General features: G+C 39.0%; 1 protein-coding gene across 4 annotated transcripts in view; it reads left to right on the forward strand.

The window, feature by feature from the left end:
* MON2 (MON2 homolog, regulator of endosome-to-Golgi trafficking) overlaps positions 1-14,692 on the forward strand; it is a 63,911-nt gene extending 49,219 nt beyond the window's left edge. Inside the window, exons 25-35 of one of the 4 annotated variants that reach the window (XM_056847633.1) lie at positions 434-632; positions 983-1,611; positions 5,036-5,179; positions 5,706-5,723; positions 6,012-6,140; positions 7,637-7,827; positions 8,764-8,824; positions 10,502-10,625; positions 12,085-12,314; positions 12,973-13,051; positions 13,612-14,692. In XM_056847633.1, the coding sequence (XP_056703611.1) occupies positions 434-632; positions 983-1,611; positions 5,036-5,179; positions 5,706-5,723; positions 6,012-6,140; positions 7,637-7,827; positions 8,764-8,824; positions 10,502-10,625; positions 12,085-12,314; positions 12,973-13,051; positions 13,612-13,775 (1,968 nt within the window). In that variant the 3' untranslated portion in view covers positions 13,776-14,692. Of the gene's footprint in view, positions 1-433; positions 633-982; positions 1,612-5,035; positions 5,180-5,705; positions 5,724-6,011; positions 6,141-7,636; positions 7,828-8,763; positions 8,825-10,501; positions 10,626-12,084; positions 12,315-12,968; positions 13,052-13,611 lie in introns of all 4 variants that reach the window. The other 3 variants (XM_056847634.1, XM_056847635.1, XM_056847636.1) reach the window with 3 other exon arrangements.
* Positions 14,693-27,989: the final 13,297 nt, after the last annotated feature.

Here is a 27,989-nt window from a genome sequence, read left to right on the forward strand (position 1 = left end):
TTTTAGATTTGCGAGTCATTTAAACTGATTTCCAACTCAAAGAAACATATTGTATTTTGCTGGACTTTTGGGGGCCATTTATGATGTGGAAAATTGATTAACCCAAAATAAGTGGAACTTGAAGGTATTATATGGGTCATACCCTTTTTGTGCTATATGAATAAACTATCTTTAATTTAGTAAAGTTTTACCCAGCTTCTCAACCAAAGTTATTAAATAAGCTGTAAGAGTGAAAGTCAGACTTAATGGTTGATAGTGGTTAAGGAGAAGTAAAATGAACTCTTTCACAGCTTGAATCTCCAAAAATAAATTAGATAGATTCATCAGTAAAAAGAGGGGGAAATTGGGCAATATTTTAAACTTTTTTATTGTTTAAGCTTTCAGTTGTAGTGTATGTCTGGAATGAAAAATGCTGGTTTATTTAATTGTATAGGTTCTCTTTCATTTGCTGGATCGGGTGCGGGAGTCTTCTACCACTGCTGACAAAGAGAAGATTGAGTCTGGTGGTGGCAATATCCTCATTCATCATTCAAGAGATACAGCAGAGAAACAGTGGGCTGAGACATGGGTGTTAACATTGGCTGGAGTCGCTAGAATATTCAACACAAGGAGATATCTGTTGCAGTCTTTAGGTAATTGTATATTTTTAAAAAATATTAAAATATATTTAAAAAAATTAATATTAAATATTTAAAAATACCTGGTTAAATTTTTGCTAACAAAATTGTATCCATTTCTGTAGTTGCATATCTCTTAAAACCAGATAAGAATGAGAACTTTATAAATACTACTTTGTATCTGGGGTGTGTTGAGATGTATACGTTTGGTACAGCACTTCTGCCCTCTCATTTCTGTTGCAATTGAGCTATTTTATTATGATGTATCATTATCGGTATATCAGTATTAGCACTACATAAAGAGAGCACGTGTATGGTGCAGGAACAAACAGTTGCCTGACTGAATTTTCTTCTTTCCCCAATAGGAGATTTTTCTCAAGCGTGGGATGTTCTTCTTGATCATATTCAGTCAGCTGCACTGAGCAAAAATAATGAAGTTTCTCTGGCTGCTTTGAAAAGCTTTCAGGAAATCTTGCAAATTGTGTCCCCTGTCAGGGAAACTGAGAAGCCTGATACACCGCCTGCTATTAATGTGCCTGTGCCTGTTCTCATAGGAACTGTGACTGCCACTGGCCTTGGAAGATCGTTTATGAGAACTGATTCTATAGGAGAAAGAATTGGAAGGTATAATGCAACTGAGCCTCCGGTGGTAACAGATGAAATTGAAGACTTGAATCTTTGGTGGGCTGCCTGGAACAGCTGGTTTAGGATTGGTTCAGAAAGCACAAAGCCTCCAGTTTCTTGTGATAAAATGACTTTTATTCCCAGCCAGCCTTTTCTTACAGCTTTAATTCAGATATTTCCAGCCCTTTATCAGCACATTAAAACTGGTTTCAGTATGGACGATCTCCAAAAACTGGGTGTCATTCTACATGGTGCAGTCTCAGTTCCAATCAGTTCAGATGCATCCCCCTTCATCCTGCCATCCTACACTGAGGCAGTTCTAACAAGTTTACAAGAAGCAGTTCTTACAGCTTTAGATGTCTTACAAAAGGTAATAATACAGTTTAAACATTTTCTTAACTTCATCTTTTGAAGCCATCTATTATATGTATGTGTGTGTAAAGTGCCGTCAAGTCGCAGCCGACTTATGGCGACCCCTTTTGGGGTTTTCACGGCAAGAGACTAACAGAGGTGGTTTGCCAGTGCCTTCCTCTGCACAGCAACCCTGGTATTCCTTGGTGGTCTCCCATCCAAATACCAGGGCTGACCCTGCTTAGCTTCTGAGATCTGACGAGATCAGGCTAGCCTGGGCCATCCAGGTCAGGGCCATCTATTATATAAAACCCCCTAAATATTTGTAGACATCAAGCCAAGAGGGGGAAAGGCACCTTAAATAAATAAAAATGGAAATAGTTGTTGCATATAGTATGTTATCCAGGGAATTGAGTTTTTTGTTTGTTTTTTTGTTTTTTGGGGGGGTTTACACATGTGTGGCCATTCACACATGCACCTCCAACTCTGGACCTTTTGGGACCCGAGTTTTTGTATTTACAGATTGCAGGTGACACAGCATCTTCCTCATCTTTATTAGTTTGAATAAGACAATTGTTCTAAATAAAGACAGTTGTTCTAAAAAAGTTAACTTTTGTTCATTACAAATAGATAGATTGAAGCCAAGAGAAAGGGAATTTAAAAAACAATTGGTAATCAAAATACTTGACAAGTCAAAATAGAATACTTTCAATATTTATTTTGGCAAGTCCTTATCAATTATGAAGCAATTACTAGGTCTCACTCATGGCTAGTCCGAGAGTTGTATAGATGTGTGCATGTCTCTGAAGGAGACTAAATGAGAGAGGGAAAGGCAAAGAAAAGAGGAAGGTTAGGGATCTGAGAGGCAAACTTATGCTGAAGGATGTTTGCCTTTGAGGTGAACCTTCTTGCAAAGGTACCTGGAAACCTTACTTTGCATTCTGTCCATTTTAGTTGGTATTTTATTTCCTCATCAGACTCTGAGTCTGATCAAGGTTGCTTCTCCCCCTGGCATTTTGGCGTCTGCTCTGTTCATGTTCTGGGGCCTAATAAAGTTCTGGATGTCTATAGGGATCATGCATAAAAGGCAGCAACACTTGCACTTAAAGAAGTGTTGCTGCTTTTTGTTTTTCTCTGTCTTGGTTTTTCCTTCTCTTACTTCAAGACTGCTCCTACTACTCCTTTCTGTTCAAATGATCTGCGTCAACAGTTTACACTGTAGTTAAATTAACTAAATAAAACATGTTATAGAATTGTAGAAATTAATGTAGAGCATTGTAGTTTTGTGAGTTAAAAGGAAATGCTGTAGTTGACAGCCTGTGGGTGGAATAATAGGGAGAGAGAACATGACTTAAATGGTTCAGCAGATCCTAGATAGACAATTCTCGCTAGACATGTGTAATTCCCATGAAAACCAATGGAAGATGCCAGTCACAATTAAAGTGTCATTGTTTTCATTTTCTTAATTCATGCTGGGCTCTCCTTTGTTTTTAGTGGGAGTTAGAGTTCTTTTCATAGTATTATGCCATCATAAAGGGCGGCATTGATCTGTAAGCAAGCCTAGAATTCTGCCTAAGCTTTGCTGCTCACCCAGTATGCACTCAGGTCCACCTACATGTGCCCATTGCACTTGATGTGCCACTGGTGTAACAGTGCTGCTGGCATTGTTCCACTCTCAAAATGTTAATGTCATGTAATAGTGTATTACATTGACATAGTAGAATATAATAGCAATCCTATCCCTGTTGAGTAGGCATAACTAAGATTACACATTGTGAATTCTCATCTGATCTTGTATCTTAAGGACTTGCAGTTTGATAAATGCAAAGCAGCTGTTCAAAATAAAAATGGACAAGAGGTTGTAGGGAGGGACTATAGCTGAGTGGTAGATCATCTGCTTTGCATATAGAATGTCACACGGCATCCCCAGTTTAAAAGATCCAATAGTTGGTGATGTGAAGGACCACTGCCTAAGACTCTGGAAAGCCCCACTAGTCAGAATAGACAAGATTTACCCTGATAGACCAATAGTCTGACTAAGTGTATGGCAGCTTCATGAGTTCATGTGAGATCTGTGATTATCTTTTTAATGCTAAATTTTAGTCACACTGCTAAAATTCCCAATTCAGACCCTTGTCCCTTTTCACAGTTGCACCAATTGAAATCATTGCCACCTCCTCATCTTTTTTTTTTCCTTCCAAAGCTAATGGTAATGCTTGGGAGGGGGAGACATAAGTTCAGTTGGTACCATGCAGTACCTTTAAAGGTTACTAGTAATGACCTATTTTGACCCCCAGTTGACCCAAGCAGTTGATCTGCATTTTCTATTATAACATTATACCGGAGCAGTTCTTTACTGGCTTATACGAGATGTTTTAGTAATTTCCGTAACTGTTCAGTAGGTAAAGGTAAAGGTCCCCTGTGCAAGCACCAGGTTATTCCTAACCCATGGGGTGACGTCACATCCCGACGTTTTCTAGGCAGACTTTGTTTACGGGGTGGTTTGCCAGTGCCTTCCCCAGCAAGCTGGGGACTCATTTTACCGACCTCAGAAGGATGGAAGGCTGAGCCAACCTTGAGCCGGCTACCTGAAACCGACTTCCGTCGAGATCGAACTCAGGCCATGAGCAGAGCTTGGGACTGCAGTACTGCCGCTTACCACTCTGCGCCACGGGGCTCTTAACTATTCAGTAAACAGGCAGAAATCATTCTTAGGTGACTTTGTCTTGTGAAATCAATTGTAATGAGCCTAGCTAAAAGTTTATAAGGAATCATCACAAAGCTTCACAGTGTTCGACAGCCATGATTTATGTATTTCATGAATATTGACTTTCATAATGTCAGAATTTTATTAGAATTATTCCTTCTTCCTTTCATTGCTTTGAACGTCGTTGAAATATTTCTGTGCAGTGTTCCCAATACAGGAAAAAGGAAGTCGCTAAAGAACATTAAAGAACAATATCTGAAGTCATAAACTTTGTGATTAGATGTAAACTAGGAAATGCTGAGTTAAATCTAAACTGCTGGATTGGATCCAAAGGTGCTTTTCCACTTGTGGAAAGGCTCCTTTGATACAACCCAGAACATGGGTAGCTCCTTCTAAATGCTATATTGCAGTGCAGCAGATGTAATTGCTTCACCATTTCACATAGTATGCATTTTAATAGTTGTTTCTTGTTTCATTCAGGCATCAGAAAATTAGTGCCCAGAGTATTTTGATTCACTACAAAACTTATCATTTCAGTTTGTTGTCAAAGAGTGGTGTTAGCATATTCTCAAATTCAATAATACAGTAATTTGTTACAACCAAAAATAAACTTCCAGCAAAAATACGGGACCAAGAACTTGTTGCGCTTATGCTAGTGTACTTATGCTATATGTTTTACAGGGACTGAATAAAAAGCATGCTTAAATTACAATTAATATTTTTAACATTTCTTTAGGCCATATGCGTTGGTTCAGAAAGCATGCAGATAATGTACCCTGCTATATTTGATCAACTGCTGGCATTTGTTGAATTTTCCTGTAAACCACCACAATATGGACAGCTAGAAACGAAGCACATTGCAAATGCAAAATACAATCAGGTGAGATGTATGTTGCTTTAAATATTCTGGGGTTGGTTTCCCCCCCATTAATTTCCTCCTGGATTTGTTAGCATTGCATGAATTATTTTAAATATTATTATATCCTGAATATGAACACACTTTTATGACTTGCATAATTAACAAATAATCTTTATTTTATGGAGGGGAGGTCACATTTCCAGCTCTTTCCCTTTTTAAAAAAGCAACAAAACTTCCCATTTCGACATTTACAATCTACTAAAACAGAAAGCAAATGCCTGTGATGAACATCCAGCTAAAATTAATATACATTAGCCTAATAAAGCCATCTTAATGAGCTTGAACTCAATTTTTAATTAAAATATCTCATTTTGCTCTTTGTTCTGTTGTGTGAAAATGGAGCATGATACCATTGTTTTTGAATGTATTCCCATACTAATCATACTCAAACAGGAGAATGAGTCATCAGAATTTTAATAGGTCATATGTATACATGTATTAATTTTTCTTATTCTATTTATCATGCAACACAATGGAATCACAATAGATACAACTGTTTGCACCGGTGAGTTAACATTCCTTCAAGATTGTGCTTAGTGTTCTTGCTGCACCAATTGCAAAGTTTCACTTGCTTAAAATTTATCTTATATAAATCAGCCCCTCCTAGTCACAGTGCTGTAGGTGCGTGGGTTTGGTGCTTCTTAAGGTTTTTTTTTAACTTGGATCACGTATTTGTCCTTGTGGATTTTTTGGGAAATTTTGCATGCTATAAAAATAGGTCCAATACAAGGTTTGTTTTCACTCATGTGTCTGTTCCTCTATAGGCAATGACATTCCAGTCTTTTCTTTCCAGGCAGAATGGGTAGCATTGAATTATGTACCATTTGCTGAGAGATCTTTAGAAGTTGTGGTAGACCTGTACCAAAAGACAGCTTGCCACAAAGCTGTTGTAAACAAAAAAGTTCTTCAGAATATTATCAAGGTAAATATTAATATATAAAAAATAAGATGGCTGTTTTATTATAAAACAACTTTAGTGTTTATTGCAGTCTCTAGGTTGAGATTGGGTACTGGATCTCCTGTATGGTCCTGAGATTGGTTTTACTTTGACTTTAGTAAGAGCAGATGCCTCACAAGGATTATTTACATAATCAAGCTCTTCAAAAATTTGGCACAACTGTTCTGGCTATTACTCATCCTTTGGTTTCCAATCCCATGCCGATTGGAAAGCAATGCCTTTCTTGTGCATTAGACTGTGATAAGCAGAAGGAAGAGGTCTACAGTGATCCCCCACATGAAACTGCTAATAATGTAATGTTGGCATTTCTCTGTGTGATTAAATAACACTTGTAGTCAGCTGACATACTATTAATAATCAATGGGTTTTTTTCAGAATACGTTTCTAAATGTTTTCCCCTTAAGGCTTAGGTTTGTGTGTGTGTGCGCGTGTGTGCCAATCAATGCTGTTACTCTTGCCTTTGCCAGGCACCCTGTAATGTTTGAAGTTAAGTGGACACAGATTAGGGGGAGGATCCAAAGGCCTGCTTGCATGAGAGTAAGGCACAATCTATCATTTCAAATTTGATTGCTCGTTGTTTTTTCTCTTAAGTACATGTTTTATTCACTGCGTTATCTAATCTCTGTCCCATCAGGGCTAATGTGGGTGGTGAGACTCTCTCTGGCTTCACTTTAGCCTTGATCTTGTACAATATCAACTCTGCAAATAAATCTCTGTAATATTTAACCTTTTGTAGGAGGAACAGGTGGACCTGGCTTGCTTGAATGAATCTTGGCTTGATGAATCTGATGTGATCAGACTGACATCAGATAGATATGCAGTCCTTCATCAACCTTGAACTTGAGGACAGATGGGGAGAGTAGTGTTTCTTGAGTCTTTCTCCTTTACTAGATACTCAGTGCAAGACAGAGGCCAGCTTGTGTTGGGCACCATGGACAGATTAGGGATCCTTCTGGTGTGCTGTCCCTGTAACCTGCCAGTGGGATCCCTGGCTGATGGAGATAGTCTCAGATTTGGTCCTGCGGACCCTGTGGATGATTTTTGTTAGGCATTTCAGCATCCAAGCCTTTGCTGCCTTGTTATGTCAAGCTCAGGGCCTCATGGCCATCATGACAACCAAGGGTCTGTCTCAGGTTGTGATGGGTCCAACACATTAAAAACGGCATACACTGGACATCTTTTTCCTGCGCCAAGCAACTTGGCAATGGTCTGATTAGGGGGCTGGATAATTATTGGACTTGTCATTGTCAGATCACTGTCTTCTGGATCTATTCAGATACTTTGCCCTTGGAGACTAATGAACCTTGTTGATTTCCAGATGGCTGAGGATGGGCTTCAAGGTTTTGTTAGGAAGTCACTGTAACAAGTTCAGGGACTCTTCTACTCTATACTTTTTTTTTTACAATGCAGTTGTCTTGTTCTTCAGCTTGTGTAAACATAAAACTCTATTCTTTTTGCAGACCCTGAGGATGCCACTTAGTTTGAAGTATGCTTGCCCTTCAGAAAGTACATGGAAACTGGCAGTTTCATCTCTTCTTAAAGTTCTCTCCATTGGATTGCCAGTTGCAAGGCAGCATGCATCCTCTGGAAAATTTGACACCATGTGGCCAGAGTTAGCCAGCACTTTTGAAAACTTTTTATTCACTAAAAGGTAAAGTGTGCATCATCATGTTTTGACATTAATGCTGGAGGAATTAAAGACTTTTAAAATAAAATATATCTATTATTATTATTTGATTTGTGTAACTGATCTAGCCATTGAAGATAGGCCTTAATGGCACCTTAAGATGGGACTTGATGGGACTTGGTCTGATCCAGCATGGCTTTTCTTATGTTCTTAAGAGGTTCTCTGCATCGTTCCTAAATTTCCTAAGATATTTGGAAATTTTTAATTCTTAGATTGCCCCCTGCTAGTATAACTACTGTTTTTTTTTTCCAAAACAGGTTAAATGTTATCTATATTATTGCAAATGCTTGTTCACTTTATTGGATGAGATTCAACTTCATTTCCCCATTCGGAGAAACCCTGAAAACTTACTTTGTTGAATAAATTACAGGAAGAATGTAAACCATCAGGAATGATGATAAAGGGGTCACTCAGATACCATGTCTGCACAGGATCATGTGTTTGTGTAAAGTGCTGTCAAGTTGCTGCTAACATAGCAAACCTGTAAGGTTTTCAAGGCAAGAGACTAACAGAGGTTTGCCATTGCCTTCCTCTGCACAACAACCCTGGCATTCCTTGGCGATCTCCCATCCAATTACTAACCAGGGCTGACCCTGCTTAGCTTCTGTGATCTGACGAGATCAGGCTAGCCTGGCCCATCCAGGTTCATAATCATATTTTAATGTTTGGTTTGGCCAAAGGATAAAAAAGCCACACTGCCTCCACCTCTGTTTCCCTAAACTCCAAGGAGCTGCCATTTTATGGATTATTTGTGTTATTAATTTAGAGACACTGACAGTATCATGAACACACACAATTCTGGCTTAATGTCTTTTATGTCTCATTGCTGTGCGTATCGCTCTTAAATTTCTATATTAGATTGTGTATAAAAGTGCAATTATATTCTTTGTTGTCTTTCAGTTTACCTCCAGATAATCTTTCTATTCAAGAATTTCAGAGAAATGAAAGCATTGATGTTGAGGTGAGAATATATTTTCTGCCATATGTATGAGCAACCTAGAAATATATGCTAGCAAAATGCAATTGTACTATTTTAAACTATTTTCCAGTGGGGCAGGAGCAGAACCAGTGATGGGTGTGGCTGACTTTTGATGATGAAAAATCTGTTTCTGACAGCTCTGTATATCTATTGAAATGTGAGGCAGGTTCAGATGGAATAGAAAAATTTAAAAATTGTATTTTACTCCTGTTTTTTCTTGGCTCTGCTTGGAGGTTTATTATACATTAAATTTCCTTGGAATGTAATTTTCAAAGTATCACTTGCAAAAAATGTTCATTCTGTTGCCTAATAATTTCATACTTCTAACAGTCCAGACTAGCCATTAAAGATCACCTTGTAAACAAAATGCTTGTTTGGATTTAATTGTCTTCTGTTAATTCTCAGACATTTTATCTTTTGGGTCTTACAAGCTGAAAAGTGGCTACAGAGAATACCTCTGTGTGCACTTGCAGCTTAGAGCTGATGCATAGACATTACCGCAGATGCATACTTTTGAGCAAGAAACTAGTATGGAGAAAAAAAGTAGAACAGAGCTGGGAGTGCACCCTTTTGGTTGGCATCATGTGTGTTAATGATAGTTGTGAACATGCCCTTTGACAAATAGAAGCAACTTTTACCCAAGTGCTGCTGTTCACCTTGTACAGACTAACAATAATACCAGAAAGCATTTAGTATTGTAAACCATGTCACAACTACCAAATTTGCCAAACTGCCAAAACAGTGGTTTTTTTTTAATCTGCACAGACACTCAGAAGACTTGCTGGGTAAAAACTCCACCTGGCCCTGGCCGCTTTTTAAAACTCTTGGTGGGTGCCAGGAAACGTGTCAGCAGGTGCTATGGTGCCCATGGGCAACACACTGGGAACCCAGTATAGATAAAGTTTTCCACAGAGAAGAAGCTTTTAATACTCAAATTCTATTGAATATGTTTGCTGACATTTGGTCATTCTTTGTGTTTACCTGAACAGCTTGTATATTAATGTTATTTTGCTTAATTTTATATAGAACATTTTTATGCCCCTTTACCTCCCAATTGGTCCACAGGGCAGCAAACATAAAAACATTTAAACAATTAAAAATACAGTTAAAATGATAAAACCCAATTAAAAACACATAAGCAACACTAGAAGGAGGGCAATTAACTGTTATTGGGGGTATGCCAGATTAAACAAAAAAGTCTTCACCTGCTGGAGAAAGAGGGACAGACAAATCTCCCTGGGGAGGGAGTTCCAAAGTTTTGGTGCCATAATAGAAAAGGCTCAGAAGATGGGGGCAATCGAAGCAGGGCCTTCAAGGATGACTGGAGTGAGAAAGTAAGTTTGTATGGGAGACGGCAGTATAGGCTGTATAGGGCTTTAAAGGTCAATATCATCACCTTGAATTGAGCCTGGAAGCAAATTGGAAGCCAGGGTAGGTGGAACAAGACTGGAGGGCTATGGTCCTTAAGACCCACACCAGTCTACACTCTGGCCGCAGCATTCTGTACGAACTGCAGCTTCCAGACAGTCTTCAAGGGCAACCCCACATACAGCGCATTGCAGTAATCTAATCTAGATGTTACCAGGGCATGCACCACAGTGGCAAGACCCTTCTGTCCAGGAGTTTTAAAAAAGTAATTATTTGCTTCATCTTTTATAGGTCGTACAGCTCATCAGCACAGAAATACTGCCATATGCAAATTTTATTCCTAAGGAATTTGTTGGTCAAATTATGACTATGCTTAATAAGGGCTCAATACATTCTCAGTCTTCGTCATTTACAGGTATGTTGATTGAACCATAAAGCAGTGTAAAAAGTAACGTGGAAGCATTCCTATTGTAATGAATATTGGTCAGAAGATTTTAAATGTCATATGCAGTGAATGCATACTCATGGAATTGACACATGGAAGAATACAATGACTGGGAGCACAACAGGCCCAGTTATGCTCAATTTTATGGAGCTTATATAGTTGTTAAGAGAACCAGAGTGGTTAAGAGCGGGGGACTCTAATCTGGAGAACCACGTTTAATTCTTTACTCCTCCACATGAAACCTGCTGGGTGGCCTTGGTCCAGTCACAGTTCTCGCAGAACTCCCTCAGCCCCACGCGGAGGCAGGCAATGGCAAATCACCTCTGAATGTTTCCTGCCTTGAAAAACGCCATAAGTCAGCTGTGACTTGATGGCACTTTCTACCACATATAGTTGTTAAGACTCAGTCCTTTTTCCTTTGAATGGTTGTGGTAACTTGCATTTTAACATAAGGAATATTTAAATGCAGATTCAGAAATATGCAACATTTTCACTCATCTGACAGGAAATTTCGAATTTAAAAACCTTTGGGGCAGGGTGAGGAAAGTCGTCAGTTAGGAAGTTGGGAATAGAATGGCCTATTATGTATCACTGCCTGAGTTACAAGTAACAATTCAGTTGCTACTAATTAGTATCCTGACTATGCTTAGAATATGCAATAAATACTGCCTTTTGATACTGTATTGAACAGTTAATATGTTGCAATATTTAAATGGTTTTGTTTTAAAATATTGTGCAAGGGATTATCTATAATTTTATTCCTTTCTCAAAGTCAGTGGAACCCAAGGGACCTGACCCAAAGAAAGTTAGTTAAATAAGTGTAGCCAGTGAGGGTGTAGTGGTTAAAAGCGGTGGCTTGGAGCGGTGGACTCTAATCTGGAGAACCGTATTTGATTCCCCACTCCTCCACATGAGCGGCAGACATTAATCTGGTGAACCGAGTTGGTTTCCCCACTCCCACACATGAAGCCAGCTGGGTGACCTTGGGCTAGTCACTGCTCTCTGAGAGCTCTCTCAGCCCCACCTACCTCACAGGGTGTCTGTTGTGGGGAGGGGAAAGGAAGGTGATTGTAAGCCGGTTTGATTCTTTCTTAAGTGGTAGAGAAAGTTGGCATAAAAAACAACTCTTCTAAGTCCCATTGAAATCAAGTGGATGGTTAGTTGCAATTAACTTGTCTCATTTTTATGAAGAGGCTTGAAGAATAACTTTCTTTGATTTGGGGCTGATCAGTTTATAAATTTGTTCTCTAGCATGATTTATGTGTTATAGTATAAAAATAAAGCATATGATCATAGACGTTAGTTACATTTTTTTCCCCTGTGTGATCTGATATGCTTGGCTTTTGTAATTATTGTCTTTCATAAATAGTCTTCTTCCCATTCGGAAATAAAACAGATGCCTGTTAAAAGATTGTTTTTCTTTTGACAGAAGCAGAAATAGATATTCGTATGAGAGAGGAATTTTCTAAGATGTGCTTTGAAACATTGCTTCAGTTTTCATTCAGTAATAAAGTAACAACTCCTCAGGAAGGTTACATTTCACGAATGGCACTCTCTGTTCTCTTAAAACGATCCCAAGATGTTCTGTATCGCTACATAGAAGATGAAAGACTAAGCGGCAAGTGTCCCCTTCCACGGTATGCACTTATGAACGGTTTAGTTTTTTAAACTCAAATATATAGTGTGTTTCTAGGAGATGTAATGCAGTAAAATCCGTTTTAAGGAACAATAAAAGGATATCTTGGATATTAATAGTATCTCAAATATTAATAATATCTCATATATTAATAATACTGAGTGTGTGATTGAGAGCTGCTGTTTGAGTGAAAAGCACTTGAAAGTAGTAGAACTTTTGAATTCTGGAATTAATGTAGCCTGGGATCAGAAGAACAGATGAGCTAAAGGGCTTACATGCACCCTATAGGATTTTGATGCTTTCTTTGAGCAGTAGACTTCCATGCCCTATCACAAACTGCTTTTTAAATCCCCATCAGTTTAAACAATGATTTGGTATGAGGATTGCTCTTTGTCAGACAGAAGCACTAAAACCCCATTTGTGATATTACAGATCTCAGGGAGGGAAATGCAGCGTCATTCTTGTACTCTGCTGCTTTCTTGAAGATGGTTTAATTGGTCTTTTTATGTTAAACTGAGTCTTGAAAATGAAGCATAATGTATACCATCCTAATGTTTTTTGTTTGGAGGCTTACTTAAACATATTTTAGATAATTAAATCAAGGGTAGTAAATTATATATTGATTAAAACTATCTGAAAACTTAAATTAAGGCCTCAGTTTTTTTTCTCCTTTATAGGCAGCAAGTCACAGAAATAATATTTGTTTTAAAAGCTGTCAGTACACTCATAGATTCTCTTAAGAAAACTCAGCCTGAAAATGGTAAGCAAGCACAATTATTCTGTACAATATGCTCTTAGATGGCACATTACAACATTCTGTCTTCTGACGTGTACACTGCTTTAAATCATCCTGTGTAATTCTTCATAAAATAGAAAACAAAATATTATTCTGATTTGGTTTTTATAATGGAGAACTGAAATTACAATTTTTGTGTGCGCTTCCTAGTTGTAATAGCACATTTAAACCCTTAAATGTTTATTGTATTTTATATGCCTAACTCAGCCAGTGTTTTTCATGTGGCAGCATATTGTCATTGTGAATGGGCATTTTGGAAGGCTCAGATTAGTTGATTCCATCTAAAATGAGAAGATGCAGAGAGTATTAAATCTAGGCTGGTTGCAACTAAAACCACAAGGGTTTTGATTACCGATCTGTGTTGCTTTTATTGACTGAAGTAGGATTGGGGTGGAGGAACTTATATTTCTGTGGATCATCAGCTGCAGCAAGTCTCTTTGCCTCTTGGGTTTCAGTTGCAATTTTTTTATCTTAAACAAACAGAGAAACTAGAAAAAAAATCACATATTACCTTTTTGTTACAGTTGATGCTAACACGTGGGCACAGGTTATTGCTTTGTACCCAACGTTAGTAGAATGTATCACCTGCTCATCTTCAGAAGTCTGTTCTGCTCTCAAAGAAGCTTTAGTTCCCTTTAAGGACTTCATGCACCCACCAGCATCCAAGGTACAGAATGGAGAGTCTTGACCAAATAAATGTTTTACTTAGAATGAAAAAAAACATCCATCAAAAGAATGTTTATTCTGATGTGAGACACCTGCAAGAAAATCTCTTTTGACTAATACATGGCAAGCAGTATTTGACCACCTTTAAAATATACTAACAAGAATTCAGTGATTCATATCACTTCAAGCTTGTACCTTAAATGTTTCAGGGTGAGTAGCAGTGCCAGCCTTTGACTGACTGAGTGGAATCCATTTTAAAATACAGTACTTGCTACAATATCTTGAAGTGGTGATTGAAAAGTGGGCTTATGTACAGCTCGTTGTGTATGTGTTAATGATGTAATTAAGGGGGACTTCAGTTCATTTGGATTTATTAGGTGGTTTTGCACCGTTTTTCAAGTACAAAATTGTACTAAAATTTTATGCAAGATGGTACTGTAACATTCCACATTATCTGTAACCAGCCTTTGTAAACAAAGGGAAGCTGTACTTGTGTGTATAATAAATCGTACAGTTATGTAAAAAAAGTTGCATTTATTATTTAAATTCTTTTTAAACACTGATAATGTTAAAAGCGTGAAAATGTATTTATTATGAATACAGAGTTGTATGCTTGCGTTTTTACTCAAAATTTGCCTTCTGTGTTGGCAGATATGCTCATTCATATCTGATCATGCAGTTGATTTTTTTCTTTTTTGGCATATTTGAATGTATCTTATCTGTGGCCAATGAATAATAATTCTGCTAACAGGACATATGAATAAAGATAGTGGCAAACAGTCTGTGAGCTGCCATGTTGACATAAATGAATTTGAATAGGTAGAAAAATTCTGCGTAGCACTCCAATACTACCATACCTCATCTCACTAAATAATTGTTTTCGTTGTTGGCCCATTTTTGTTGGCAGCTCTGCTTTATTAAAAAGGTCTCCTATTTGAACCCTATATGTCATTTTTGTTTCTGCATTGTTTCCCAAAAGGCATTGGTCCATGTTGTTAAATCATGACTAATGAAAGATGATTTCAAATATCAGCAATATTTTACCTGTATTGTTCATTGTTTCAATAATCTTTAAGTGCTTTGTTTTGTAATGTCTTTTCAACTGAAGAATAACTGTTCTACTCTTTGGAGTATAAAATGTGTGTGATACAAACCAAGAAGTGTATTTTTGAAGATAGTTTAGAGATATAGTAAACTGTCGAAGTAAAAGTGTCTGTTTCCCTTTACTATGCTATGCAGTGCCATGAGGTGGGTGTTTCTTTGAGTCCTTTTCAGTGTTGAGTATGCAGTTTTAATGTATATTTTGATTCCACTCTTGATAATACCACAACATGCTGTACAGCTGCATAATTCTTCTATGTGTTTTCTAATGTGAGACAGGGCTTCAGTAAAACAATGCAGATGGCATATTCTACAGATATGTTTTGCCTACCAGACCACAATAAATATTGTTGCAAACACTATACATTTGCATTAACCACTCTATGTGGCAGAGCCCCATAATCTTTTCTCTCCCCTAAGCCTCCATTGTAGTGACAGGTTGTTTTTTTGTGCTTCATAGACCTGTACCTTTCATCATACCAGACTACTAAAAAGCAACGATGTACTAATCCAAATGATAAAAACTGGATCTTAAAATTTTCAATATGCTTTTAATTTAGCAATTAATAATTATTTTAGATATACTTTATATTTTTAAAATGAACTTATTTGAAAATGTAATTTTAATACTAATGAACATGTTATAGCTTATACTAATTTCTTAAACTGAACCTAAGGCCTACTACCAGACACTATTCAACACACCCTGTCAGTAGCACTTACTTCCAAATTTCCTAAGAGCTTTGTTGATACTTTCAAGTTTCATTCACTGACTGTATGAGGGAAAGTCAGGTGAACTCTGATTGTGCCCCTTAATTCCATATACTCCTTGAAAGACAGAATTCAGCCCTGGAATCCCATGAAAGACAAGGCCCAGTTGCATGCATAAAGCCTGTATGTATATGGTTCCGTTCACATTTTCCCTTGAATGTTTGGAAGGTGGGGCCAGTGGGTATAGTCTTTCCTCCACATGTTCAGTGAATGTGATTATAAGGTGTGAACACAACTGCAAGCGAGCATCTGCTGACTGTAGCCACTGATATCCTGCATCCCACCAGAGCTTTTTTAAATGGTATCATACTGCTATTGCATGCCTATGTCTATCGGAAACTTGTAATTTACTCTCAAATTACAAATATTAATAATTCTTTCAGTAGTTCAGTATGTATGTACTTTTGTTTAGTAAACATGATGTATGACTAGAGAACCAATTTTTAGGTGGTTATTTGAAATGGTCCCCTGGTGCTCTAAAATGTCTTGGTTAAATCCATCCATTCTGAGGGCAATTTGTAGTGATTAATCTGTACATGAAAAGATTGCTCTGTGTTGATGTTGAGATTGATCTGGTAACCAAATATACCAAAATCAATTTTGGCATTAACTTTTTTCAGATTACCATGCATCCCCGCCCCCCCCCCCCAATGTAAGCTGCTAAAGTATTACTTTTTCTTTAAAGAAAAATGCCTTAGATTTGGCTTATGTTATTTGATAACACTAAACACTGATATGTAATTTAATCTTAGCTGACTGCTGTCTCTTCTGAAAGCAGTGGTGTTCAAAACCCCACCCAAATACCTTCTACCTGTTCCACCTTCTCAGTTCTCTCCAGTATCCTTACTTCAAGATGATGAGCTAAATGCATGGTTTAGTAATAATTGCTTTACTAACTCTATTCTTTTATATGTCTTTGTATTTTTAGGTCAGCAAGAAAAGAAATCTGGTTATACTTCAGTAAATCCTCTTTCAGCAGTGATCATGCAATCCTCTAGACTGTTTGCAAATTAGTAGTGATAGGAGTGCATCCAAGAATCTAAACAATAATCAAGCCATTAAATTGCATCTAGAAAAGAAACTATCAAGCTTCAGAGGCATCCAATAACTCTCAAACAAAGAAGTAATCTACATGAGAACAGCCATTCTAGATCAGACCAATATTCCATCTAGTCTCCCATCCTGTTTCACATAGTGGCCAGCCAGATGTCCCATAAAGGCCTACAAACAGGGCAGAGGCCAAAGTACCCTCTGTTGTTGCTCCCTTAGTTTTTGTGGCTCACCATCAGTGACAACCTTATCCTCTATGAATTTGTCTCTTTAAAAGAAAGCTAAAATGCGGTTGCTACCTCCTGAGGCAATGAATTCCACTAATTAGTATTTGCAAAGTACTTTTGTCTGATCTGAATCTGCAGCCCAACATTCATTGGGTGCCCATAAATATGATATGGAAAAAAATTGCCTCAATTAAACCCGTTACTCATTTATCTTTTGTTTAAACTAGATAAAAGCCTAAATACACCCCCTTCTTGCTGCTTCCTATTGTTGAACCAGTCTCTAATTCTCAAGAGGATCCATTGTCTCCCTGTCAGCTCCTAACTCCACCAGTACAGTTCCTGTTGATGTGTTCAGAGCTCTGCTTACATTGGCTGCTTTGTCTCTGGGCTCCTTTCTTAGCTCTACCTGTCACACCCATGTATCTATTAGCAACCTTCTCAACAAACTCCAAAAGGTTGCTGAGACCGGCCTTCCCTTTGCTAAACTCAAGCTAGTTCTCATTAGTAGGGCTTATTCCTCCATGTGCCTAATAATTCTATTTTTAATTACAGTGTTCAGTTTGCCCAAGAAAATGCTAGGCCAAGTGGCCCGTTTTTTCCCCAGGTCTCCTCTGGAGCCCTTAAAAAAGTGTTACATTTGCTATCTTTCAAACTCTAGACTGTTTCCAAAGTTCCAACATAACTAACATCTAATGATCCATAGCACAGCGATGGTATAGCCAATAGGTATGGACTTAACCCAGATTCAGACGCTGCTGATCCCCAAAGTTCACTAGCCTTAAACAAGAAACCTACAATTACATAAATTCCCTGGACAAATGTGACAAAGCTAGTATACAATGTAATTGGACATGTCTTGTTAAAATGAAATCTCTGCTGTGAAATAGTAGCTGGATTTAGGCAAGACTCTCAGCTTTCCCCCCTTTTCCAATTAATGTAGGCCTTCCTTACAAGTGTGATGCATTTGAAATAAGCACACATGCATTTGTGCTCTAAATATGTGTTTTTAAATGAATGTAAATTTGCTGGTGACTATGACAAAGTTGGGATTTGAACATGGATTTCCCAAAGGCAACTATTTATTGCATTTGTACCTCATCCCTACTCGTGGGAAGTCAGGGCAGCATATAACTGAGATAAGTTAGGCTGAGAGTGACTGCTCTAAAGTCAACCAGTGAAACAGGCACAGTCTAGCACTCTAACCACTGTACCGCACTGGCTCTACCATACCTATATATAAAAAACTGTAACCCAAGAAATATACTTGGAGTATATTTTAAACCTTGTTTGTACTTTTTTTTTTTTTTTTTTTTTTTGCAGAATGCAGAGAAAAATGGCTGTAGAATGTATTCATTTTAGGACATTGTCCCCTCTACAGTACTAAATAGTCTCTGAATTACACCTAGGTCCTCTTTAGAGTTAGTTTTCTGTAAACAAAAAAGCACCCAGAATTTTAAAAAAAAATCCCAAGAAATCTATACATTTGCCATGCAAACCCATTTAACATATTGGGATAAAAAATACCCCAAGAGTTTGGTAAGAAAACTCTGATCCAGGGAACCATTTTTACGTGCTGTGGAGAGATACAGCCCTTCCTGACAACACAGAGAATATTTACATCACCACAGAGAGAGAGAGAGAGAGAGAGAGAGAGATTCATGAGGTAAAAAAATACCTCCGGTATAAAAAATGTTTTAAAAGATTAATTTTAGATATTTTTTAATTATTTCCTTTAAAACTTATGAAATTGTGTTGTCTAATATCACAGGTTCAAACCATAATTTTGTAAGACTTTTTATACCCCAAGATGCATTAGAATTTGGCTAAGGGTTAAAATACATCCCAGATGAACTATATGCAAGGTTTTTTTTAAAAGTTATTTTAGAGGTGTTTAAACTCCACATCCTACTTCATCATAATTTAACTGCACTACTTTTCATTGGCTTATGTTTTCTGTTATCCCAACATTACTCCCTACTTTTTGTGTTCCTTAACTCCCAGCAATTGTTCCCCTATTTATTGAGAATTTTCTATCAGTAAGCTTAGTTTCCACAAAAAGGGTATGCTGTAACGGAATGTTTATGTTTGGATTATTTTGTTTGACATTTGCCTGTGTTCCTGTGTAACGATTTCATAATCATGGCCTAAAATCAAAATGTGTTCCATGTGGTCTCTCAAGAGTATGTCATTGATTTCTCATCAGAATAGCAAATCATTTCGCAATTTTATAATACTGTTAATGCCACGTATTCTTAAATGCTTTTGATTTTTGTAATGTTACCTTGATGTTTAAGAGAGACTGGGCAGATGTTCTGATTCTGAAGACATGAAGCTGCCTTATACTGAATCAGGTCCATCAAAGTCAGTATTGTCTACTCGGACTGGCAGCAGCTGTCCAGGGTCTCAGGCTGAGGTCTTTCACATCACCTACTTGCCTAGTCCCTTTAACTGGAGATGCCGGGGACTGAACCTGGGACCTTCTGCATGCTAAGCAGATGCTCTAACACTGAGCCTCAGCCCCTCCCCCAGTTAGACCCAGAGCCCTTCTGTTGGGGCTGCCATAGTGAGTGGAAGAGCTCCATCTGTACAATAGGGTAGCTATGGATGCACAGAACTGGCCATTGCAGTGAAATATACAGAAAGCCCTTTCCTGAAAGGCTCAAGACAGAACTCAAATCTCCATGTCCCATTGCTGGGTTAAGGGATTTGTCTCTGAGTAATTGCATGTGTAGTATGTGTTAGTCTCTATAGCAGCTAACTAGATAAGGTCATGGATAAACCTTCCGCAAAGTTAATAAAAGCAATGTATACCTGTCAAGAATACCTTGGCGTTAAGATTGGTTCACGCATTAGAAGACATGGGTATGGGATTCACAAGATATTGCTTCAAATGTGGAAACATGACAAATGGTGCTTGCTGATTGACCTTCTCTGTTGCTGAAAAGGAACTCCAAAAGAACAGGCACTTTCAAATTGTCCCTTGAGTTTCTTACATTCAAAACAGTTCAATTAGAAATGGATAGTCAACATCTTTAATCAGCACAGCTGCACTAAACTAGGCCATTATCTGGTGCACTACTAACCTGGGATCTTCCTTGAGGAGCTTTGTAAAGCTCCACCAATAAACTGATATGCAGTCCATAAATGAGATGTTTCATTTGGAGTACACTGAACAGCCCATCATCACATCCAAGAGCAATCACCTTTAATAAGCACACAATTGTGGCAAGATGAAAATGTTGAAAGTTGAAAGCAACAAGGGGAGGGGATTGAGGGTGATCACATTTGTAATCCCAAAATGGTGCTACCTAACCCCTAGGTAGGCAGGTGGTAATTTTGTCCACAATTGGTGTGTAAAACGACTGCTGTGGTCCCAAGCATAGTATTTGGAATCAAGCACTTTAATAAACACACTAGTTCTAAGAGGGCAGATTTAACAAATTTTCCTGCCGAATATACCAGGTAAGGCCTCTGCTGGAAGAGAAATAGCCACCATATGGTTGGCAGGTTCAGGCTGAGAAATCCCTGGATATTTTGGGGATGGAGCCTGAGGAGGGCAGGGTTTGGGGAGGGACTTCAATGCCACAGAGTTCAATTGCCAAAGCGGCCATTTTCTCCAGGTGAAATGACCTGTATCCGCTGGAGATCAATTGTAATAGCGGGAGATCTACAGCAAGCACCTGGAAGTTGGCAATCCTAAGCCACCATCATTCATACTTTGGTAGCTTTCAAACTATTCTATGGCAATGTGCTCTACATGGACTTGCCCTTGGAGATAGGTTGGAATACCGCTGCCCATCTAATGATGCTAGTTATGTTAGCCCAAACGCTGTAAAGTATATTCAAATTGTTTCTAAGCCCAATTCAAGATGTTCGGATGACTTCTGAAGTCCTTATATGAGCTGGGTGCAAAAGCACCACCGGCAGCGCCTTCCGTACAGACCTCTTCAGGACGTAGCGGTTATTTAGTAGAGGCTATTTCTGCGACGACTATCACTGCTCTCTCCTAATCTGTTTTAGAGAAAGGCAAGCACTTAGGCTAATCTTAAAATGGTTGTTATTCGCTTAGTATTCCTTTCGTTTCAGAGGTCGGATCGTTAGCACGCTCTATGAATGAAGCGCACCCGTAGGTCTCAATACTTTTCGCGGTCTTTCTTCAGGCATTCAAAGTGGAGGGCGCCGGAACTACTTAGCATGCCGCTGACTCCTTGCGCCGACAATCAGCGCCGCTCCCTAGTGCGTCACTTCTCCGAAGGTCTGCGCCGGACTACATTTCCCAGTAAACGTCACACAGACCCTGTTGCGGTTTACTACATCTTAAAGCATTCACGTCCCCTCCCCTACGACCCCCCCCCCGATTTCTTTCCTGAAGGGGAAAACTATTTCCTGCCCTCCCACGAAGCGATGGTGGGTTATTATTGGCGTACTGACTTCGCGCTCAAAACTGGCAGAAGGGAAAGAAGCGAAGCCGCGATCAGTTTGTTCCCACCACGGGTGCTTTTCGTTCAAGATGGCGGCGGCGGCGGCAGGATGTGTGTCAGGCAAGCGGAGTCACGTGTACAAAACGAGCGCCGTTTCCTCGCGCGTCGTCCTTCCTCACCCCACCCCTCTCCCTGGGGCTTTTCTCCGGGATGATCTCTGTGGGTTGTCCAGAGCCGCGCGCAGGCAGACACTCCCAGGGAGGGAAAGGGCTAGGTAGGCGGCGCGCTCATCCGGGGGGGGGGATAATGGGGGACGACGACCGCGGAGTCTCGAAAAGGGCGGGAACGACGATGAGGGCGAGAGAAAAGTCTTTCGTTCGGGACTCGCCGGAGAGGGAGGCGTTTTTGCTGCCGTGAGGAAGAGGAAATCAAGGGGCGGGCATGTGCGCAGTCGTGGTCGGCAGAACAGCGCCCGGCGGCAACGGCGTGGCTTCTACGAGCGTCCTTCCGTCGTTGATTTGCCGGGTGGTGATGGGGGCGCGGGGGGGGGTAGGAAAAGAGAAGGAAGGCGGCATCCAACGGCTGCGGCGCGAGAGGGCTTGGAATGGCGCCTTTTGCCAAACTGCGCTGCTCGCTTCCGCCCGCTTCTCGCGCACGGCTGCCTGCTCTGCCCTCGCGCCCCTCTTTTGTGAAGGAGGAGATGAGAAACGCGTTAGATGTGCGATAGGGGCGTGTGGGGGAGAAACGGTCGCCGTGGCGAGGGGGGGGGGAGGGCAATAGGCATGCGTGCCCGAGCCCTGGAGGTGCCCACCCGGCGCTGCAGCGAGGGAGGCCCTTACGAGGGAGAGGGCGAAGCGCTCCTCCCGTATTCCTCTCCCTCGTTTTGTCCCCACCCCCACCCTTTTTTCTCCTTCCTTCTCCACGTCGGCGGGCTGATCGCCGGTGGACAATTCAGCTTCCTGTTTGTGCCTCCGCTGGGGCCTGTCGTGGGGCTCCTCAGCGAAGCGGTTCACGTCAGCGGCAGGTCATGCAAGGAAAAGGGCAGCGCTTGAGGAGGGATCTGGGCGGGGTTCGCTCCTCGCCTCTTCGCAGCCTTGGCAAAGAGGAGTCTGGCGGATGTCTGCTGCAGATAAAGAAAGCAAGAGGGTGGCCAAAGGAGTCGAGCGCTGTTTCTGCGGCTCTCTCTTGGTTCTCTCGGTTTCGTTTTGGGCTGAGCCTCTGTACAACGGCCTCCTTCTTTTGCAGGACGGGTCAGGCACACACCATGGTCCTGGCTGAGGTAGTAGTTTGTGCTGTTGGTCGGGTTGTGACATTGCCCGCTGTGGAGATAACTGCGCAAGCTACTGCCTTGCTAGTGCTGGTGATGATCAACTGCAGATGAAGACAATGACAACGGGAATCCCCTTTGTTTTCTCGGGGGTTACGTACTGAACGGGGTGGCAGCAAATCTTCATTCTCTTGCAACAAAACGAAGCATATCTTGGCTATTCAGATGTATTCTTTTTCTTATTTAGGATGCCTTTTACTTTTGCTGAACCTGACTTCAGCCTCCTTAACCTCACAGCATCGGGATAATTTTTTGCCTTTCAGCAAATGTGTGTTCATCTGACTTGGGAATGCATGGTATTTGTATATTGTGTATATTTTATGTTATTTTTCTTAGTGACAGGCAGATAATTGTGGTTTATATTATTAAAGTTGTTCATTTAACTGAATGAAAGAGCTTATGCATGTTGAAATCACTTTATTATATGTAGGAAAGCCAGAATTTACTGCATTTGCTGAACAGCTACTGGACAGCAATAGATACTGGTTTGGTAAAACAAAACTGCTTTATCTTTAGATAAAACCAGTTAAGTTTAGATACAACACAACAGTAGAAGAGAATTTTAAATTGCAACCGTTGTGAGACTGGATTGGTGATATAGGGATATTTGAGTTGTAATTTACAATTGTATTCTTTTGTGGCGCAAATTAATACAAATAAGTTTTAAGGGATTGTAATACATTTTAGCTACCTCGTGTACCCTGTTTTTATGGGGAAACACCATAGTAGTATAGTATAGAAAAAATGCTTCTTGGTTTGATAATTTAGGAGATATTCTACTTTTAATAATACAATGTTTTCTATATCTTTTTGTTGCTACGATGTTTTGTCCCAATACTATTCCTAATCAGAGATGCTATAAACTAGTATTCAGTTTAGCAGCTGATCAGTTATTTTATTTTCTAGAATAATTTAAATGAATAGATCTTCAAGGGTTGAGGTGACTAAAGCTGAGAAAAATATCACATATTGAAAATGGAGTAAATCTTCAGCAGGTTTTCCCCTAGCCGGAGTAATGTAGATGTATAGAAAGGTCTTGTGAAATAGTCTTAGCCTGGTGGTAATATTGCTGAGCTGTTTGGTTGTCTAAAATGTGGGGTGAAATGTTTCAAAGTTTTACAACCCTTTGATAGGAAAAGGAGATGAGTTCTTTTGTGAATAATAATTTAAAAAATCAAAAGGCATCTAGCACTGTTAATGAGAGTACTTTGTTTCATGGTTTATAATAGTACTGTATAATGAGGCACAGTACATTTGTAATTGAAATTCCAAAACAAAAAAGATTAAATAATATGAACACCAGTTATCACTTGTTAAACTGTAATTTGATCTGTTTGAAATCAGCATGCTCAGTGGACAATGGATCATTTATTTGACTTATTTATCTTTATTTGTGAAAGCTCACTGTCCATCCTTAGTGAGGATTGCTTGAAGATTGTTACATGTTAGATCTCATATCTTTTTACCAAACTGTAAATCTGTAAGTGCAGGTTCATGTTAACAGCCATCTTTTAACTTTAACCACATCCTCCCACTTCATTTGATGTGATTAAGCATGTTTAATTCTGTTGCCTTTCCTATTAAAACAAGTTGAAAATTGTAGGATGATCGATTAAAGAATTTACAGTAGAATAATAAATTATAGCTGTGGATGATAGCAAAGATGTGCAAGGGAAAGCTCTATTTAGAGGCATTTCTGTCACTGGTATGTAGACATACAAAGTTTTCAGGAAATCAACCTATTCACATACAAGAAAACAGTATGTAGGAAGCTAATGTTCTTTTTTATTTAAATTGACTATTTGTTCAGCATAATCATTCTCTTCCTAGGAATAGGTTTATAAAAACAGTTTCAGCTCACACACTTAATTTTCTCAGTAGTGTTATTAAAATTACGTAACAGGTCATAGTGAAATTTCATGGAAGTGCTCAGAATAAAATTGTTACTTCTGAAGCATGATTTCAACTTTGTAGTGCCATAATCTCAAGCATTTTCAAACTGGGAATAGGTGCTTGTTTTATCTGTAATAATCTTGTTGAAAAATTGTCTATTTTTACTCTGGCAAGTTAAACCTGCATCTTATAATGCAGTACAGCTTGGGATGTAGCATCATGAGGTATAACATCATCTGGTTATTGTGGATTCCTATACCTAGTGAGAGTTTATTAGCTGTACTTTCAAGTTCATCAAACCTGCTTGTGACCATTCTTAAGAATATGGTTGGGGGCCTTCAGCAACATATGACACTATTGCCATGGGAAAAAATCTTTAGGTAGATGTTGCAAAATGTAGAACAGATCTTAAAATCAAATTTTCCCACAATATGCTCCCCACCCTCAATTAATAAATATTTCTATACCAAGTGCTGCCTATTTGACTTGTGGTGCCTCTTTCTTCCCTTCTATTCCTAGGGCTCAGAAAAATAGGTTCCTGAGTTTGTAATTTACAAAGCAATGAAAGACTGAAGTGTCAGATTCTCATGTTCAACTAGATATTGCACTTTCTTAATAGCTAGGTCATCGTTTTTTCCCTTCTCAGCCAGCTGCTCATTGCCCCAAATCACCTGCCACTCCCCTGTCACTAGAAACACAGTCCTTTTCATGAATCTTTCTATTATGTTTCGTATAAAACAAAATTTCCTCTACAATAGAGCATAATTCCATGCAACATTCATAGAGATCAGTTTTTCTGTAAAGAGCTTCCAAAGAGATTCTCTCAAGAGTTTGGTTATAAATAACTTACAGCAATAAATAAAGGGCATGCACTTTAGATATATGTCATCATACATCTTAATGGTTTGTGGTTAAATCGTTATCCTGAGATAAGGAATGCCTTGTGCCTGCTTTGTAGTTCCTCCTATTCAAGGACAATGGTATAGTGTTACAATATCTGCATTTCATCCTGGCTATTTTCTTGTATTTTAGGCTCTCGAGATAGTAAGAAGTTGTTCATGTAAATGATGGGTTAAAAGTGAACAGTTGCTATGGAGCTGAAGTACAGAAACTTAGAAGCACTTGAAGGTGTTGTGGAACTTAAATAAAATTTGAGTAAATTAAAATTTGTCTTTCCTGTTTCAAATGCTCAGAGCAAGTAACATTTAAAATAATAAAATATGGATGGAGCAAGGGTTCTGAATGCGCTTGAAAGAAATGTCCATGTGTGAGCAGTGGCTGAAAGACTTTTGGATCTTGGCACCTGGAGACAAACTACTAACTTAGAAATGCATAGGATATCCCTGTTTCTGTATGGGACATCTCAGTTTCTGGGATAGTTCCATTTCAGTGGGTAGGGGATGGTGTTCAGTGTTTCAACAACTCTTCTACACTTAAAAACATACATGAAAGGGCCAAATTAATTAAAGTGTACACTTTTTAGTAGACTGGCAGTGAGTACAGAATGGACATGATGAGCAAATGCAGGTTACGAGACAGTGTTATCTAGAGTTAACTGTCTTAACTGTTTAGGAACGCAAGATCCTTTGTTGTATGAATAGGGAAGCACTTAAAATGTAGGGTTAGTGACACTTGCAATACTTATTGCCTATAGATGCTTGAAAAACCTTCCAGTTAATGAGTTTCTCCTACCAGCAGATTACACAGAGCTTGTGCTCCAAGCATTTCAACATCATACAAAGATGCAGCATATTGTTGACTAATATATTTTTGCTAGTACAAGTATGGAGCATGTCCTTATAAGAAAGTACAATGTTGTAAATGCACTCTGAAGAATATATTCTCCAAAAGCCCAAGGAGAATTTGGAACTACTATTAGAGTCTGTAATAGGGTAAATTGGAGGTGAGAATTTTATTTAAGGCTTATAATAACTCCATGCACGCCTTTAGGGTAAAACATAGCACATTCCTGCTCTGTTCATACAGAGCAAGTAGGGCCTGCAGATTTTGTAAACTGAATTGAATATGCTGAAAGACTTGCTTGTCTTATTACAAATAGTATAATAATGTTCTAGAATTTGCAGTAGATGAATTCATCATAAGAAATCAATAAAGTTGATAACTCAGTTGGATTTGATAGTTTGAACACACTATGCATGGGGGATACTGGTTCAGGAGCTGCTAGTAAAGATTATGGCTCACCTACTTACCAGAACAGACTAGCAACACATTATGCTATCACTATGATTTATTACAGCCTACACAATGCAAAGTATGGGATTTTTTTAGTCCATAACAGCAATACAATAGTTTGAAAGTGAGAGGGTTTAAAATTTAATTTCATACCACTACTAGGGCAAGCCAACGTACCCTTTCAACAAAACAGCTTTGCTCTATTCCATATCATGAACAATAAAGAGACTGGCTTGATTACATAGCCTCATAGCTATGGTGCTCTTCCCCCGGAGATTTTGCAAGGTCCAGTTCTAGTTTGCAGAATCTGATTGGGCAGATATTTGATGGTCGGTAAAAATAAGAGAATTGCCTTTATCTAGAATTGTAGGCATTCCACTGAAGCACTGCAAGGTATCTCTCAAAGTATCTCCTTCAAAGCCCTACATGGCTTGGGATCAGGGTATCTGAAGGACCATCTTTGCCCATACATTCCTGCCTGGGTATTAAGATTGCAGGGAGTGCCCTAACTGTCTCACCAATTTAAATATGCTTAATTGGTGGGTACATGCAATAGGGTCTTTTCTTTGGAAGCTCCACGAATATGGAACAGCTTCCCCAGGGAAATGTGCCTGGCCCCCTGCTTATTAATCGCCAAGAGAAAGTTGAAGATAGCTTGGTTTAGGACTGCATTTTAATTGATTTAGCTTTTATTGGCAGGTCTGCCAATAACAAGTTTTTAAACTGACTTATAGGTTTTATAATAGTTTTTTATTGAGTTCTGCAAGGGAGTAGTGGCTAATAAATGTTCTAAAAATTATAATAATAAGGAAGTGCTGTCAAGTTGCAGCCAACTTATGGCAACCTCTCAGGGTTTTCAAATTATAATAATAAGGAAGTGCTGTCAAGTTGCAGCCAACTTATGGCAACCCCTCAGGGTTTTCAAGGCAAGAGATGAGCAAAGGTGGAACCCTGTCCTTTGGCGGTCTCCCATCCAAGCACTAACCATGCCTGACCTTGCTTAGCTTCCAAGCTTTGATGAACTCAGGCTAGTTTGGGCTATTCTACAATCATCTACTGTGAAATATTCCTAGGGACCTCATCATAGCAGTTAAAAAGTGCATTCAAGTATGTAATATCTTGTGCAATAATCTAAAAAAATGCATTTCTCAGTGTTGTTCCCAGAGGTTTCGGAGTTATAGAATGCCATTTTGGTCTTACTGATGTTTAAATATAACAGAACCATAGCAAAAAAGAAACTTGACTAAATGTTT

The sequence above is a fragment of the Euleptes europaea genome, chromosome 3 (assembly GCF_029931775.1).
Source record: "Euleptes europaea isolate rEulEur1 chromosome 3, rEulEur1.hap1, whole genome shotgun sequence".
NCBI classification, from domain to species: Eukaryota; Metazoa; Chordata; class Lepidosauria; order Squamata; family Sphaerodactylidae; genus Euleptes; species Euleptes europaea.